Source organism: Coniophora puteana (assembly GCF_000271625.1).
Source record: "Coniophora puteana RWD-64-598 SS2 unplaced genomic scaffold CONPUscaffold_19, whole genome shotgun sequence".
Classification (NCBI taxonomy): Eukaryota; Fungi; Basidiomycota; class Agaricomycetes; order Boletales; family Coniophoraceae; genus Coniophora; species Coniophora puteana.
Window position 1 is genome coordinate 375885 of NW_006913071.1, and position 17169 is coordinate 393053.

The 17169-nt window shown below is 50.7% G+C and overlaps 6 protein-coding genes across 6 annotated transcripts; 1 reads left to right on the forward strand and 5 right to left on the reverse strand.

Moving 5' to 3' along the window:
* Positions 1-2104: 2104 nt before the first annotated feature.
* Positions 2105-2842, forward strand: CONPUDRAFT_67020 (uncharacterized protein; the record flags this gene model as incomplete). Its single annotated transcript, XM_007776919.1, has 1 exon — positions 2105-2842. One exon carries the CDS (start codon positions 2105-2107, stop codon positions 2840-2842), a length of 738 nt encoding a protein of 245 aa, XP_007775109.1.
* A 686-nt stretch (positions 2843-3528) lies between these two features.
* CONPUDRAFT_66986 (P-loop containing nucleoside triphosphate hydrolase protein) lies at positions 3529-4281 on the reverse strand (the record flags this gene model as incomplete). The annotated part of the gene is made up of 1 exon (XM_007776917.1): positions 3529-4281. The coding sequence occupies one exon, from the start codon at positions 4279-4281 to the stop codon at positions 3529-3531; it is 753 nt and encodes a 250-aa protein (XP_007775107.1).
* A 1189-nt stretch (positions 4282-5470) lies between these two features.
* On the reverse strand, positions 5471-7164 carry CONPUDRAFT_169986 (uncharacterized protein; the record flags this gene model as incomplete). Its single annotated transcript, XM_007777039.1, has 1 exon — positions 5471-7164. The coding sequence occupies exon 1, from the start codon at positions 6905-6907 to the stop codon at positions 5471-5473; it is 1437 nt and encodes a 478-aa protein (XP_007775229.1). The 5' UTR covers positions 6908-7164.
* A 519-nt stretch (positions 7165-7683) lies between these two features.
* On the reverse strand, positions 7684-8253 carry CONPUDRAFT_77909 (plant expansin; the record flags this gene model as incomplete). The annotated part of the gene is made up of 3 exons (XM_007777040.1): positions 7684-7788; positions 7850-7933; positions 8083-8253. The coding sequence occupies 3 exons, from the start codon at positions 8251-8253 to the stop codon at positions 7684-7686; spliced, it is 360 nt and encodes a 119-aa protein (XP_007775230.1).
* A 672-nt stretch (positions 8254-8925) lies between these two features.
* On the reverse strand, positions 8926-9486 carry CONPUDRAFT_159919 (plant expansin; the record flags this gene model as incomplete). The annotated part of the gene is made up of 4 exons (XM_007777041.1): positions 8926-9030; positions 9093-9176; positions 9236-9256; positions 9319-9486. The coding sequence occupies 4 exons, from the start codon at positions 9484-9486 to the stop codon at positions 8926-8928; spliced, it is 378 nt and encodes a 125-aa protein (XP_007775231.1).
* Positions 9487-15323: 5837 nt separating this feature from the next.
* Positions 15324-15545, reverse strand: CONPUDRAFT_40596 (uncharacterized protein; the record flags this gene model as incomplete). The annotated part of the gene is made up of 1 exon (XM_007776911.1): positions 15324-15545. A coding segment is annotated over one exon (222 nt), but the record flags the coding sequence as incomplete, so codon positions are not given.
* Positions 15546-17169: the final 1624 nt, after the last annotated feature.

Here is a 17169-nt window from a genome sequence, read left to right on the forward strand (position 1 = left end):
AGGATCAGGCCGAGAGCTCCACCTTGCTGCGGGAGTACGCTTCGTGCTGATCATGACGAGTGTCGCTGTATTACGACCGAGGCACCACTTAAGTGCGGAAACGCCGCGCCGAGAACGAATGTCGGTTGTCAGCCTAGATTATAGACTTCAGAGCGAGACCAAATCCACGACAGGCGATGAGTTTTCGATGGAGAGGCTGCCCAAGCCCCGTGCGATAGCCATACTGATTCGAGTCCGGATATAACACTACAGGTAGGTCTGACATCGCCTCTTGAGGAATAGTCGAGGAGATATGACCTTTAGCTATAATTGCCGAGGTGAAGAAGAGTGTTCCTCATCGCCCTGTAGCCGGGGTCAGTAGAATACAGCCATGAAGAGATCATCGATCATGAAGGTTTGTGCCAGGCCATTGGGGCAACTCACGCGACGCGACATTTTTCGCTCGGCATATTCCGAAGGTATGTCGACACAGGTCTTCCGGACACACACTCAAACAAGCACTCGACCACTCAAAATCAGTGCATCAGTCTTTAATATTGCCAGCCTTTTTACCAATCTCATCACATTGAAGTCATACCAAATATCAACAGGCCTCTCAAAGTTTTGCTGGCTTGACCTCGAGGTAGCTACCCGTAATTTCGCAGTCTTAGAGATGGCAGCTACATGATCCTCGTTCCCTCCTCGTGCCAGTGTAAGGCATATCTCACATGATTTCAACGTGCCGTTTTCTGACGGAACTCCGCGAACGACATGCACGAAGAATAACTAGACGGCCTATATCCTCGGGGAGGTCTCCAGTTTGGTCCTCATTTGCATCAACTCCGACTGAGCGATCTTTGGTGGCTCCATAAGAGCGCTGGGCAAGGCGCTGGGGCAGAGTCGTAGAGTAACTCACGTCGTAGATTGTTCAAAAGTCTGGTGCCAAGTACTGTGCATCGATAACTATTACAGTACCTAAACACTGACAAAACATGGTTTGAACGAGGCATGTTACTTATGGGATTTGTGTAGATAGCATAAATTTATATGGCCCTGACGCAAACACGATTTTTCCTGCTGTTCAGGCTTTAGAACCCGAAACCTTGAATCCTGCTACTACCTGAATAATCTTCTTTCAACCTTAGCTCTGTAAGGGACGCTCTTCGGGTGCGCCTGGACCGCGCGCTCACAGCGCCACCGCTTCAACATGGCATGCATGGTCAAAATGTGCCCTGCTTCAACCTTTACCCACCTTGACCTGTTCTGCCGCTTCCACCTTTATCACATCAACCGTACCTGCTTCGATCCTGATCTCTTCGACCTTACTCGTTACTTAAACTTTTGTACTCATTTGTCCTCCTTCCCATTCTGGCTTTTCATTGTTGTACGCATTAATGCAAATCGACCCGTACGCTCCTTTCGTCTATTTCACTCCGACTCAGCTTTGCCTCGCGGGTTCTCTCAAAATATATAAGCACCCCAAATGTACCGTACCCAGACCTCAGTGAAAACACCTATATCCTGCCATACTCTCCGCTTCTTATTTCCTATCCTACCTTTCTCCCCTTTTCTTCCCTCGAACGTTAGACCAGCCACTACAGCAATGGGCGGTGTTGTCTCAGGGATGGCATCCCTCATCATTCCCACCCTCATAGCTTCCATTCGATCCAAAGCCGCAGGCGACAATCCGACACACCTTGCAGTAGAAGAAGCGAACGCAATACTAGAGCGGCGGAAGAAACTCAAAAGGGAGGAGCGAAAAGCCAGGGAAGAGGCAGATGAGCTGGCGAGGGAGGCCGAGATGGGGGGCCAGCGTGTTCGGGAGGCGCAGGTGGCTATGCAGGCCGCGCAGGCGGTGGCAAAACGTGCCAGGAAGGTGGCCGAGGAGGCTCAGCAAGAGGCAGTGCGTCAGCAGCAGGTCGCGGACAAGTTGCACAAGCGAGCCGATGAAGCTCAGCGTACGGCAGAGGCACTTGCGCGAGCAGCAGAGGAACAGGCGCGCGCTGCTGGAGCTCAGCGCGCTGCAGGGACAGCTGCACGAGCCGTAGAGAAGGAAGCACGCGCCGCACTGGAGGCAAATGTTGAAGCGGAGCAAAAGCTAAGAGAGACGGTCCATCCGTTTGTTATGCCCTCCACAGCAGACCTCGAGGATACAAAGCGTCGCATCAAATACGGCGAGGGTGTATACCACTTCGCCGTTGCGGGTACCGCTAGTAGCAAGAAAACATCCCTCATCAACGCTCTGCGCGGATTGCGAAACCGCGATGATGGTGCAACTTCTGCAACGGGGATCAAGACCACCCTCCGCGAAACGCAGTTCCCCGACTCAGACCCGAGGAATCCCTTTGTCTGGTACGACATTCCAGACGCGGCCACGCTTCAAGTCCGTGACTGGCAATACTTCAACGACCAAGGCCTTTATGTTTTCGACGCTCTCATTGTCCTCATCGACAATTGCTTCACTAAGACCGACATTGCCGTCATCCGCAACGCAAGCCTGTTCAATATCCCTTGCTACATTGTTCACTCCGAAGCGGACCAGCGTATCCGGGAGATAATGAGTGATAACGGCTACGATAGCGACAGCGAAGCGAAGACGCTCTCGACTCTCGAGCGTGCCGCCAGAGATCAATTCGTTACCGCAATGAGGGAGAGTACACAGGAGAACTTGCGCGCGGCTGGCTTGCCCGAGCAGCGTGTGTACATTGTGTCGAGTTTAACACTGCTCAGCGCCATCACGGGAAACGTTACGAGCACCGAGATGGGGGAGATGATCGACGAATTTGACTTCTTGACGGAGTTGTTCAGCAAAGCGCAGGAGCGTAGACCCGGAGGAAAGACAGATAGCAAAGGCTCTTTCTAGCAGGATGGTGTAGTTCTGTCTAGCGTTGCCATGGATGGTTGCCAGTTTTCAGCTTGCATAGTATTGTGTGTAGTGACTGGAGTTTCTTTCTGTAAACGCGGGAATAGCCAGACATTTTAGACTATGCCAGCCTCACCAAAATATAAGAGTGTCGGCCACAATGGTCGATGAGCGCGGATGACGAAAACGGAGAACACCCTAAAAGACCGATGGTAAATGCTGAAGCCGAGAGTACTGTGTAGTACATTGGTTGGCAACGTGGCCGGTGCCCATGCGTTGAGATGCAACCCGGCGCTGGTGACGACCCCAACTTGGCGTGACGGAATGCCCCAGTGAGATGATCACTGGATGCTTCAGCTGTAGCTCACGATGATATCGATGTGATAGAGAGAACACAAGAAATGAGGGCTGATTCAGAGAGGGGGACGATTCACGGAAAGAGGCTGAGCGTCGAAGTGGCAAGCGTTGTTCCGTCTCGGCATTTGCCGATTTTTTTTCTCCTCACAAGCATGCGAGCAGGTCCAACGTGGGTACAGACCAATGTACTTGCGAAGACATACGTGGGCTACGTAGCGTGCTATCAAGATACTACAAAAAAAACAGGCCCTTATGCAAGCAAACGACTGTAACACGTCTTCGATTCATTCAACAATGCTCCAAACTAAGCCTTCACACTGTTTGGCAGGTTATGGGGTTTTGCCAGGCGACCCTTTGGGCTTTGTGTTACCTCTACGCTTATATGCATCGCCCAACAAGTCCTGCAGGAACTCGAACTCGTCAATAATCTTCTTCCCCACCTTCGTCGTGACGTTTCCTTTGGTCACGCTGAGCATCGTCGAGTTCGACACAATGTACACCCGCTGCTCGGGCAAGTCCGCCGCGCGTAGGATCTCCCGGACGTTCTGCCTCGTCGCTCCGATGAAGTGATCCCTGGCTGCATACTCAAGTGTAGAGCGAGTGCTCGCATCCTGCTCGTCGTCATCGCTATCATAACCCATCTCAATCATCACGTTGCGCGTGTGCACATCCGCTTTAGAGCGAACGATGTAACACGGAATCCCGAAGAGGCGCGCGTTGCGAAGGATGGCGACGTCCGTCATGGTGAAGCGGTTGTCGACGAGAACGACGAGGGCATCGAATACGTATAACCCCTGCTGATTGAAGTACTGCCAGTCCCGCACCTGCATGGTGCCCGCGCCTGGGATGTCGTACCAAACGAACGGGTTCTTCGGGTCCGAGTCCGGGAAGCGAGCAACACGCAAAGTCGTCTCGGTGATACCAGTCGCAGCTGCACCTGCGTCTCGGTTGCGCAACCCGCGCAAGGCATTTATGAGCGACGACTTGCCGCTCCCCGCGATGCCAGCAACGGCGAAGTGATACAGCCCCTCGCGGTATCCAATGCGACGCTTAGCGTCCTCGAGGTCTGTTTGGGAAGGCATGACAACAGGCTGGATGCCCTCGCGGAGCTGTCGTTCTGCCTCTTCCTTCGCCTTGAGCGCCGCACGCGCTTCCTGCTCGGCTACTCGTGCAGCGGCCTCTGCAGCGCGCTGAGCTTCAGCCGCCCGCCTATTCTCCTCCACAGCGAGCTGCTGCTGACGCATCGCCTCCTGCTGTGCTGCCTCGGACGCCCGCCTCGCCTCCTCCATCAGCTCCTGCTCCCTTCTCTGCGCGTCGTGTCGCTGAGTTTCAGCCGCGTGCTCAGCAGCAACACGTGCTTCTTCGGCTTCCCACCTGATGCGCTCCGCCTCTCTCTGCGCAGCTTGCATGGCAGCATGCGCCTCTCGGGCTCGCTGAGCCTCCATCTCTGCCTGCCTCGCGAGCCTATCTGCCTCTTCCCTGGCTGCTTGGGCTTCTCGCTCACGTTTTTCCTGATCGGCTCTGAGCCTGTTCGCCGCCTCTATATCGTGGTGGGTGGGATTTTCTCCGGCAGGTTTGGACCGGAGGCTGGATATGATACCGACGACGGCTGTAGCGAGGGGGACGATGACTGAGACAGCGGCGCCCATCGAGTCAGAGGTGGGATTACAGGAGAAAACCTTCAAATGTACGCCTTGTTATGTGACGGCGGAAAGCGGCTGGCAGGGTTAGGGTGTTATGTTCATAACGGCAGGAAAACGCATGTTTGCGCCGCGGCCACACGAAGACATGGCCGTCCATCCAATCGCGAGAAGGAGAATAGGTACACGATCAAAGAAGACCGACCAAGACTTTCTGGATGGAACCAGTATGCTGTGTGGATCCGAAATGTGGCGTGCTCCAGCCCAATCACGTTCCAATGCGGTACATTTCTTGTCGGTTGAGCGCCAAAGTACGACGTTATCTGAGCGTCTAACAAACTTAGCCGTTACTGCCTCATGATCGAGCCCATCCAGCGCTATGATCCCCGAGAGACTGTTCGGTAGAGAAGTTCCATGCCACACTCAAGTCGCCTAGGAATGCTCAATGTTCTAGACCCAACGGGCCCTTAGCGGGCAAACTACGCCTTAACCTTTTTCCACGTTCAGGCTTCCTCCCGATCTTCCGCATTTTGGCCCAGGATACGGGATACGTTTTTGTAACGAACCTTGTACAGGTACGCAACTACAGTAGCTATACACACTATACGGACTAATAGTTGCCAGCAGATATTTACATAGCTAGCGCTGCACCCCAGCTGCTAGCGATGGTCATGGGAGTTCCTTTCTCACTCTCCTCGCTAACCTTTCCCCTACGCTTCCATGCGTCTCCCAAAACATCGTGTACAAAGTCGACCTCGTCAATGACATCCTCCCAAGCCTTGTTCAAGGCCGTCGAATCTCCCCCTTGGGTTACGACGTACGTGCGCAAAGTCGCATTGGAGACGATGTATACCCTCTGATCGGGCAAGCCCGCCGTTTCCAAGTTTTCGCGCACGTTCTTCCTCGTCCCCCGTACGAAATCATTCTTGGCCTTGCGCTTCCTCCCTTCCGGGTCGTCGATCCCTTCCCAGTCGTCTTCGTCTTCTTTTACGTCTTCGTCTTCCATCTCCTCCATCTCCTTGACCAAATTTCCAATATGCACGTCTGCTTTCGAGCGTACGATGTAGCACGGAATTTTAAAAAGACGGGCATGGCTCAGGATGGCAATATCCGTCTCCGTAAACCGATTGTCAAAGAGGACGATGAGCGCATCGAACACGTATAAGGCTTGGTTGTTGAAGTACTGCCAGTCGGGAACCTGAAGCGTTCCTGCACCAGGAACATCGTACCAGACAAAACGGTTCTGTGGGTTCGGATCCAGAAAGCGAAACATGCGCAGCGTTGTCTCCGTGATTCCCGTCTTCGCTGCGCCTTTAGCACGGTTTCGCAGCCCGCACAGGGCATTGACGAGCGACGACTTGCCGCTCCCTGCGTTACCAGCGACGGCAAAGTGGTACATCCCCTCTCTGTACTCGACCTTGCGCTTGGCTTCCTGGAGCTCGGCTACAGTAGGCATAACGATGGGTTGGATGCCCTTCCGAAGCAGCTCCTCCGCTTCCTCTTTAGCGGCATTCGCCTGTCGAGTCTCTTCCTCAGCTGTCTGCAATGCAGCCTCAGCCGCTTGCCTTGCTACTTCCACGCGGCTATCTTGGTTTTGGTATGGGGCGGGCTGCGGCAGGCCTGGCGCTTCTTCGACCACACCCTCGGCGATATCCGACGGCCCTTCGGCTTCATTCTTCTTGTCCTCCATCTCTCCTAGAGCGTCTCCTGCCATATCCTCAGTGGCAGAAACGACATCTCCAGCCTCCGCCGTCTTTATCCGCCTCTCTTCTCGCGCTTCTTCCGCCTCCCGTCTCTTACGCTCCCTATCCAACTTCGCTTCCTCCGCTCTCCGAGCCTCTGCCTCTGCTTCTCGCCTAAGCCGGTCCGCTTCCTCCCTTGCAGCGTGTGCGGCGCGCTCTCTCTGCTCCCTTTCACGATGGAGCCTGTTAGATTCCTCGATGTTAAAGATCGTCGGGTTTCTGCCGGGTAGAATGGATCGTATGGCATTGAGAAGGTTTGAAACAGCGCTTGAAGCAGCTGCAAGAGCTGGAGTCACAGTGCTGACAACTGATTGTATGGAGCCCATTGAATGGGAGGGAGGGAGAAAGTAGAGCGGGCACAGGGATGATGGCGCAAGGCTGAGAACTTTTAAGGCGTCTCTTTGCAATGGAACACGGCACCGTGAGCTTTATTAAAAGCAGACAGGTGACCGCCTCATAAAACGTGTTTTGTTTGGCCGCCTTTCCAATCGAATAGAAAGAGGGCAGCGAAAAGCTCCACAGATGAGATCTGCGCAACGAAAACCGGACTTCTTTCGCTGAAATGGGAGCATCGAAGATGTTACTTGGTCCATTTTGGTTTTAACAACGTGTAGCCATCGTGTTTGAAGCGCTTGTAGAATTTAGGTGAAATCATATCGCCTCATTATCACATTCGAAACAAATCTTGATATAGAGTGTTTCTCTGTTCACAAAACCGCTCAGGGCCCGTAGGCACCTACTTGTATTCCGTTTGCTACTAAACCAGATTGGTTTCATATTTCACGCTAAAGCTGATCCATATCGGAGTTTTGAGGGAAAATACGATGTTCTACGCAAGTGATGCTCATCGCAAACCTGAAGCACGAAATCTGCGTTTCCGCGCACTCCAGTGCGCTCAAGCACTAGCACGAAGTTGTATCAATAAAAGGTCGCCAGCGACCCTTGCTATACTGCGCAAGTACGAGTACGATACTAACACAGGATGTACAGATGACCGTTGAAAGTCGTTCAGACAACGGAAAATTCTATGAGAGTGTTACTGGCACGTAATCACAGTAATCCGAATAAATTCGCTCTAAATATGATACCCCAGCCTCGGACCTCAGTTCCATTCCCATTCGCCATAAATTACACCAACGCTGGCATCGGCAAAACATTCAAATAGCCCTTGAGACAGGTCCAGCTCGTCTCCTGAACATCCAGTACACTGAAAACAAGTCAGAAGCTAAGCATTTATCTTCAACAGAGAGTTTAGATTAGGCGTGCACCTTATCGACGACGGTTGCAGCTACGGAGTTGCCGTTGTAGGTGATTGTAATGGAGCTGCCGCAGCTGCTTCCACTGCCGTAGACCTATAATAAATGTGGTGTCGGTCGTCATACCATCAACAGATACAGATACAGCAGAGTACATGCTGACCTCAGGGCTCAAAGCAACGACCTTTCCCAACGGCAGAAGCCACAATTCAGGCTAAATTCTCGGGTATGACTGGGTTACGTACATATTGACTGGCAGTATCGGTATCGCCGCATGCTCCGAGTCCGGGGGTGTAGTAAGTCATGCGCTGGCCCGAGAAACGACGCATGAGTTGGTCTGAGTGACTATGCGGTGCTGCTGCAGTAGACACCAAGACAATGGAGAGAGCCAGAAGGGAAGTGAAAGAGGAGTGCATTTTTGTGTATATAAGATAATGAAGCCGCCGGTCTAGGAGGAATGAGACGCGGGGAGCTATGGATTAACGCGAGCTTGACATACCGCGGCTTTTAACGCCTATCGAAGCTGCTAAAGGTCAACATCCATACTTCTTCAATACTGTAACGAACCGGTGTCGAACCATACAGTCAAATCCATGTTCTCTCCGCTCCATAACCGCAGCAGGAAGTCGCGAGTGACAACTGAAAGTGAATCATCCATGACGATTTCAGGCGAATTTGAATGTATCTGTACACCAGATTCTCGGGACATAGTCATGCATGACGATCTCGGTGTCTGTAGAAGTTTCTGTACGTGGAAATTTCACCAAATATACTGGCCATATACAATTCGTTCTTAACATAGCTGATTTACGTCGTCCGACTCTGGTGGGCTACCAAGTCGGCTGACTTGATTCCCACACTGATCTCACTAGCTGAGGCACACTTCGATGACACCAAGATATATCAATAAAGCAGGTCGCCCAGCGACTCATATCACCCTAATTCAAGTACAGTACTGCACACATTTGACCGTTGAGGGTCACCCAAGAAACACAAGAATAAACAGGAAAAAACCAACACCTCCAACACCTCTGAACTCCGGACGTATTCCGAACTGCGGGGTCCCTGACTCGAGCCATGCACCTCATTTAGTCCCAGCTCCAGTCAGCGTAGATGACACCGACACTAAGGTCAGCAAAGACCTCGAAGAGGCTTGGAGATAAATCCAGCCCATCTGCCGCGCATCCTGGGCACTGAAAACCAGGGAGCACATTAAATGAAGATTTGGAGCTGAAGGTATGTAACAGGTGCGTACCAAGTCAACGGCAGTCGCAATCGCAGAGTTGCCCTGGTACGTGATAGTGAGGGACCTGTTGCAGTTTGCTCCGTTGGCGTAATCCTATAAAACGCCGCGCTAGCTGTCGTACGGTTGCGGATGCAATTACAGCGAGTGCTCACCGTAGGGTTCAAAGCGACAACCTTTAGTAACAAACACGACCTTTCAGCTCGGATGCGTACGGCATCAGGAATTAAATACCCACATATTGGGTGTCCGTGTTGGTGTATCCGCACGCGCCAACGCCGGGGTAATAGTAGGTCATACGCTGGTCTGTGAAGCGACGCTGCAGTTTCGCTTCCTCAGCGGGGGCAGCGGCAGTGAGACCGACGACGATGGCGAGGGCAAGAAGAGAGGTTAATGAGGCACGCATCGTTAGATGGGTTGATAAAGTTATGAGACTGATGTCGCTGTTTCTAGAGTAAATCGGTAAGCTTCGATGTGAGAGTCGAATGTTGAACGATTTCTGAACGGGAGAGTTGTTGAACTTGAGATACAGCGTCGTTTTCTTTCCCTTTTATACCTTGTCTAGTGCCTTTGGTTATCAGTCCGCGATGCGAAATAAAACCTCTGAGCTGGCGGGGCATCGCATGCGACTTGAGTCTGCATTCCTAGTGAGCGCGACTATGATCCCCGTGTGGCGTGGTGGTCACGTACATTGCAGAATTGTTTGGCTAGACTATATTTTTAGAGCGGTTTTGGCGTCGTAAAACACCGAGCATCAACCGAGCAGATGTGGATGTACGACGGAAATTTCGCCACCAGTTATACAGATTTCAGTAGGCTTGCGATTGGACATGTGCATGACAATTGCATCAGGTCCAGAGTTTTGAGATCCGTGAACTCTTGTACCCCGCCATGCGAGCTAAGGACGGGAATATACATGCAGTCAAACCTCAGGGGAAGGGGAAAAATGTTCTGAAACCAAGAACTTGCAGGATGTCAATAAGGTGGGAACAGTCAGAAATACGTAGCAAACTGACCTCCAGTCGAAACAAACACCACGAAACCCGACTTGTAAGCGCGGGCGACGGAAGCGGAGCAGAGTTCAGAATACCAATAGTTAACGCCGAAAGCTGCACGAATGTTCCTAAAATCAACGATGGCCAGACAGCATGCGTCCAAGTGCAAAACCTTTCGCTGGCAGCGCGGCGAGTGCCGAGGCGGGGCTGTGCGCTAATAAGTAGATTGACGCCGGTGGCGACACTGACTTGTGTATGGCTACGACTGGACGCCCCCATTTACACGGTGACAGATCCTTTAGCTAAGAACGAATAGGAAAAGAGGTCAAGGTACCAAGTTGTAGAGTGTTAGCACGGCATCCGCACGTATCGGCGAGTGAATTTCAACTCAGATGCAGATGGTAGGGAAAGATGAGAGTGGTCCCGCCTGGTTACGAGTGAACGCTAACACATGGTACCACCGGCCTTTACAGACTTTAGAATCGACGTGTCGAGATGCTCAATCCGGGACCAAATATGGAGAGCTGTTCACATAAGCTCTGAGTGCCTAACAAGCGCTGTATGTGGGCCTGAAGCTCGGAAAATCCGACGAATGACTGTGAGCGAAACTAATATAACCAGTAGGAGGCGTTACGGGCCGGTTTTCGGTGACGAAGATCAAGCATGCAAGAAAGGTTCATAGACACCACTACATTTCAATAGCACTTCTCTTCGTCAACCAAACATAGAAACATAAAACGACAAAACGAGATGGATTCGCGGCAATATACTGGTCAGGCTGTCGGAAACTCGTTCACCTCGTCTTTTTTTGACAGGTCAAGAGGCAACTGGCATTGTTTCAGCTTTCATTTCAAGCGTGAAACGTCTAAAGCACTTACTTCTTACATACTAGCACCGAAGGACTGGAAGCCTGAGAAAAAACCCCGGGTCCACGCACCATAAAAAAACGATTGGATTCCAGCAGCCCACGAGCCTCGGGCGACGCCCGCGGCGCCCCACCCCAACAAGCGAACCAACCACACTATGAATTTTACGATCATAGCTATCATCGTGACCATGATGGTTGCCTTGTCTGGAGGCAGACGCGTATATCCACAGTAGATTCAGCGTGACAGTCATGATAAAGGTTATTCTATCGACACTAACCGCGTCTGAAACTTTCTGTTTATTGCGGGAAATTTGATGGGACCTTAGCTAGCCCTTGTCACACAGTTAGTGGTTCTCCGAAGCTGTATGTGTTGGACTAACCCACTTTACAGACGGTGAATGAGAAGAAGGGAAGGATAGACGGCCTTTACACCATGATTCACTTTATAGTGATCCTGAGACGTTACAAGCAAATGAGTAAAAAGAACACTCACAGTCTGAGCCGCCTGTGAAGCCTCGTATTTGAAACGATGTGCTTAAAAAGAGAACCTATATGCCCGAGTCAGATTTTGTAGCAGCCGGCTTACCACCACAGTACTTACAATTCCTGCTTCCCTTTTCCTGCTTCCTGCACGCTTGCTTCGCTTTTGCTCCACCAATACTCCTTCTCTTCTCCCGTCCTAGCTTCCATCTTCGTCATCCCTTCTCCCGTTGTCCGTCCTTCTCCAGTCGTCCAATCCGCTTCAAAGGTGGTGCATCCTCGGATCCCGACACCATGTACACCATGGTCTTCAGAGCAAATTACCGAGCTACCAAACGACATACTATGGTCTATTTCAGTGTCGAAGAGATCAATACCAAGGCCACAAGCGAGGAACAATGCGTTGGTGCATGGATCAATTGGGTACAAAGACGTACAGATATCATATAATCTGTCTCATATGTCGTGGGGAACTAGATGTGGTTACTACGCATCACATACACAGAGGGAATAGCCCGATAAGCTCTTAGGACTTAGGGTGGACTTGTTGAAGACGTATTTTTGTTTTATTATGCAGGAAAAGCAATACTTATTTGGGACTTAGCGGCGACATATTTTGAGTGAATTACCCTATATGGCAAAATTGCCCGTGTCAAGGGGAAATTGCCAGAACTTACTCAAAATATGTCCCTGGTAAGTTCCAAAACAAGTATCACTGTCCTGGCAAATTTTAATTAAACGGCATCCACAATATTTCCAGAAGAAGTTCTGAGAACTTATTAGGCTACTCCCCCTATGCATAACTAGACCAAGGACTACATAAATAAAGCTAGTTCGAGGGAATACGACCTTTGCACATATACATACCTTCCATGTATCAAGTTGATAGCAGCATTGCTATCCCGCACACAATGGTCAGAAAAGCGACTCCGGCTGGGTGGGTAACGAAAAAGGGTGCCACAACACGCAGTATAAAGAGAGTAGCATTAACGATGCTAGCCAGAATGGGGTGCCTCTCGCACCATTGCTGATCTGTAAAACTGTTGGCGTGCGTTCCTGAACCATAACTGCAGAGATGAACACGCACAGCGATGACGAGCATTCAATACCCAAGAAGAAACCCTATCAAAGACAGGTTCAACATATGGCCTCACTGAGCCGGAATTCAGTAGGCACTTCTTGACACTTCAAACAAAACATATAGTTTCGCTTGCCTCGCTGGTATGCGCTGGTCTCGCGTATGTACGAACCAGCGGCATGCGCCGCACGTTGCGCGACGCTGACAACTAACGCCATAGTGAGACTAAATGACATAGAACAATGAAGATAACCCACTGCGGTTGCGTACGCTGGCTACAGCAAAGCGAGCACGATTGATCCTAGAGTAGTTTATCAAAGTCAGTGTACACCGTCGAAGTATCAGTAGTAGCGAGAATTGACTGACCAGTCGAGCATTGTCGAATATATCAGTGCTATCGGATATTGAGTGGCAATTAAACAAGAGGGGAGGGAAGCGGACGACTTCGTGGCCCTTGCGAAAAACACCTCTTGTATGCTCCTAGATAAAGTAGAATAATAACAGCCCGAGCGTCTATCTAGCTTCCATATCAACACCTCTTTCTTAAGAAGAGTACGACATCAGATGTTGATTCACGAAGCAGAGCTTCTTTAGGGAAGTATTGTTACACCTTGGCTACATATCAGTGCTAATGACACGAGAAGCTCGCCCTTCAAAGCAATCAGGGCAATGATCCACTTTCGTCATGTGTCAGTGTAGGAGTGTATGTGTTGTCCTTTCCGAGGTCACCTCATACTATTATAATCCACCAGCAGTGCCAAATTTCCTCATGGAGATTCTCGGTAGCGTAGCTTCGAAATAATTTCACGCACTTTGATCTGCGCCGCGATGGATATCCACCCGAAGCTGTCGGTCAAGCCGAGCTTTCCCTGAACTCTCTGTACTTTTGTTGTAGATACGTACCTAAAAGCAATTCCCGAACCAATCAGTGCGACTCTGTGCGGCTCCGCCCAAGAAATCAGGCACCCGCACTGCACTCGCGCTCGCGAGCGCCACAGCGCTTTCAAGCAGCGATAATGTCCCAAAAATACCCGACTGGAACCCTTTTCAGCACCGGATCTCTGCACAGCGCATCCCTCTGGCCAGCCTATAGTATACGAACACAACAGCTCTCGATTCTTTAGTAGTTACAAGACGCGTTTGCTCCGAATCCACCACACGTCAACACGTTGAGCATGCTATACGTAAGGCTCAATTTTTTTACGCTCTATCACTTTAGCATAGTAAGAGTTAACCGTCAGTCCACTCGTAAGAACTAGCTTCGCCACTTCTAACTTCCGACCCCACGAAGTGCCAGTGCTGAGCTACTGCAACGACTACTGGCAGTAGCACCCCCGCGGAATGTATGGTGGCGGACGTTCAGCTCCATCAAACAGCTCCAGTGATACTTGAATAAAACCCCTCCTGCGTACAATGCAACCTCGGCGAAGATGAGCCGACGGAAAGACTCGCTAGGGCTCGCTGAGTCCCAGCCAACGCTCCAACCCAAGACGTTGAACAGGAATATAAATGAAGCACATGCTACGCGGAAGCAAAGCACACCCATCAGGCAGAGGAGAACGAGTCCGATGGCCAACGCTAATTTGGAAAACTTGAAACACCAAAAAAGGTCTATGAAGCAGTTATTGACCATGAGCTCCTCATATGAATGTGCAAATAAACCAAAACATACAGCCTTCATGTGCACGAGTCTGTGACAAATATGAACAGACCATATCTACAAGTTTGACCTGCTTCTGAACAGCTGTTCCCGACAAATTAGTCATCCCGGTTCCATGCCTTAAACATGTACCCCTCACCGCGCTGGTGTATTACTCGTATTTGATAGAAAGACGAGATGACAGCGGTCGTTGCTTGATCTGCGACACTAGCACCTGATTCCATTGATAAGACACAGCCAGAAGCAACTTCCAGAAGTACTAACTCACTGCATTAGCATGCGCTGTCTGCGACGGTGCAAACACGGTTGAGGCTCTGCAAAGTGTCAAGCCGACCAGAGTCATCGAGTCATCATAGCGAGACTTACGACCAGTCAAATATTCTCCTCAAAGGTGGCCGAACGAATCAAAGGAAGGATACCAAGCAAGAGGGAAGGCAAAATGAGACGACGGTTTTAGTGGACTCTACATCAGACGTCTCTTGTATGCGCCGAACTCGAAGAATGACATCCTGAACGCATATCGGGGCGACAAAAGATGAACGAAGACAGAATGCTGCGAGAAGGCAATTGGTAGTCCTGCAGCTATAAAGGGATGCGAATAAGAGGAAAGCTGGGCCGAAATGCAAAACACGCCTCGACTCATGGCGCAAACCTCGATGATAGCAAGGTTCAACTTAGATTCGAAGGAAACCACCAATTTAAGGAACATTCCGTCTTTGAGTTCACATTCGAGTTCGACAAGGTGTCCAATTTGAATTTGGTCGAGGGCTCTCATGGCTACTAATCCAGAGTGATCCGCAATTTTTATGCCATTAAATTATGCTAACACGAAGAGGACGAACCTCGTAGACGGTTTAATACACCTTAACTCCGCTACAAGTATTCCCAATGTTCTCCAGTCCATCGTTCCGGTTCATAGATGGAGAAGCAGTGTTTTTCACAGATCGATTGCCGCAGAAAGAACAAAGAGTTAATTATACACTGCCCGAAATGTTCAATGCACAGATCAAGATACACTCAAGCATTAGCTACACTCTCCACCTCTGTCCCACAACGGAAGCTCCTCGTCTGACCCACCATAAGGTCCATTACTCGGCCCGCCGTGTCCGAACCCAGACCCATACGGCCTACTACGCCTCCGCAAAGCAAGCCAGATTGCTACAATCACGGCCGAGAGCAATGCCCATACCGCAGACACCATCAGTGTAGCACCCCAGCTTTGCAGGACCGAGAAGATGCCGCCGGTGAATGCTCCCCAGTATGCGGACTGCAGTCCTGCAGCAATCGATCTGGCGGAGACACCGGCGGAGCCCCAGCCCAAGGCATGTAGCAGGCCCACGAAGGTGGAGAACCCCAGATAGACGAACGCTGCGGTGACTAGGGCGATGCATATCCATCTGATGATTCGAGCCAAAACTGGGTGCTGGAGGCACCAGTTACGGTCTGTCATTAAATTCAGTTAGCGGCTGAACGTTTCAGAGGCCGTACAGTGTATGTGGGAGAGAAGCGGTGACGAGACACGTACAGCTTTCGCATATCCCGGACACGTACGACGAGACCGCGTCTACAACTGGTGTCACGATGGCACTTGCTACGCGAGAAAAGAGGTCAGACTGGCCCTTCAGAGTTGACAAGGCGTTTTCTTTCACCTCGCTGATAGGCCCTGGTTTGACGCACAGACGATGTCGCGGCCTGCGTTGCCTGCCTCGCGGCGCTGGAGACTAGCTATACAGTAGGCATAAACTCCACAGGTCCGCAAAGTTAGCTCACCGCGACGATAGACAGCGGTTACGACGGTGTTGACGGCGTCTCGAAGGCGGTTGAAGCTAGATAGAGAGTAAAAACCTGACACCGTCGAAGTACTCGTGCCAATGCTTACCTTCTAGCCAATGACCTAAACATCGTTCTCGGCTGTATGCGCAGTGACAAAGACCGACTCGAGGGTGAGAACAAAGAGAAAAGAGGCAACGTAAAAAGTATCGCTCGATGGAAGCTTCTTGTATGCACCAAGATAGAATACTCATAGTCTCAGCGTCTAGCGAGCCTCGATTGCGATTCATCTTTCTTGAAAAAGGTAAGGCGAAGCTGTGCTAGGAGGGAAGCTAGCTTCAAGAGGGATCTACTGCCACTTGGAATAGCAACCATTGAGCCAAAAGAGACGTGTATGTGATTGGGATCTAACAAATCGTCCAGTAGGAAGGCCTGGTGGTGCAGAGGACAATGATGAATGATGTCAGAAGGCCGCAAGAAAGCGACTAGCGAGCAAGAAGCCTGTCTTCCGATTGTGTTAGTACACGCAACTTCCATCTTGACCGAGCGTTCTCATCAGTAAAAGTGCGGTGGGATAAGGGAGCAAGTGGGCATTACCGAGCTACCAAACGACATACTATGGTCTATTTCAGTGTCGAAGAGATCAATTCCAAGGCCACAAGCAAGGAACAATGTGTTGGTGCATGGACCAATTGGGTACAAAGACGTACCGATATCATATAATATCTATCTCATATGTCGTGGGGAACTAGATGTGGTTACTACGCATCACATAACTAGACCAAGGACTACATCAATAAAGCTAGTTCGAGGGAATACGACCTTTGCACATATACGTACATGCCTTCCATGTATCAAGTTGATAGCAGCATTGCTATCCCTCCCATAATGGTCAGAAGAGCGACTCCGGCTGGGTGGGTAACGAAAAAGGGTGCCACAACACGCAGTATAAATAGAGTAGTATTAACGGTGCTAGCCAGAATGGGGTGCCTCTCGCACCATTGCTGATCTGTAAACCTGTCAGCGGGCGCTCCTGGATCATAACTACAGAGCTGAACACGCACAGCAATGACGAGCATTCAATATCCAAGAATAAATCCTGTCAAAGACGGGTTCAACATATGGCCTCACTAAGCCGGAATTCAGTTGACACTTCAAACAAAACATGTAGTTTCGCTTGCCTCGCTGGTATGCGCTGGTCTCGCGTATGTACGAACCAGCAGCATGCGCGGCACGTT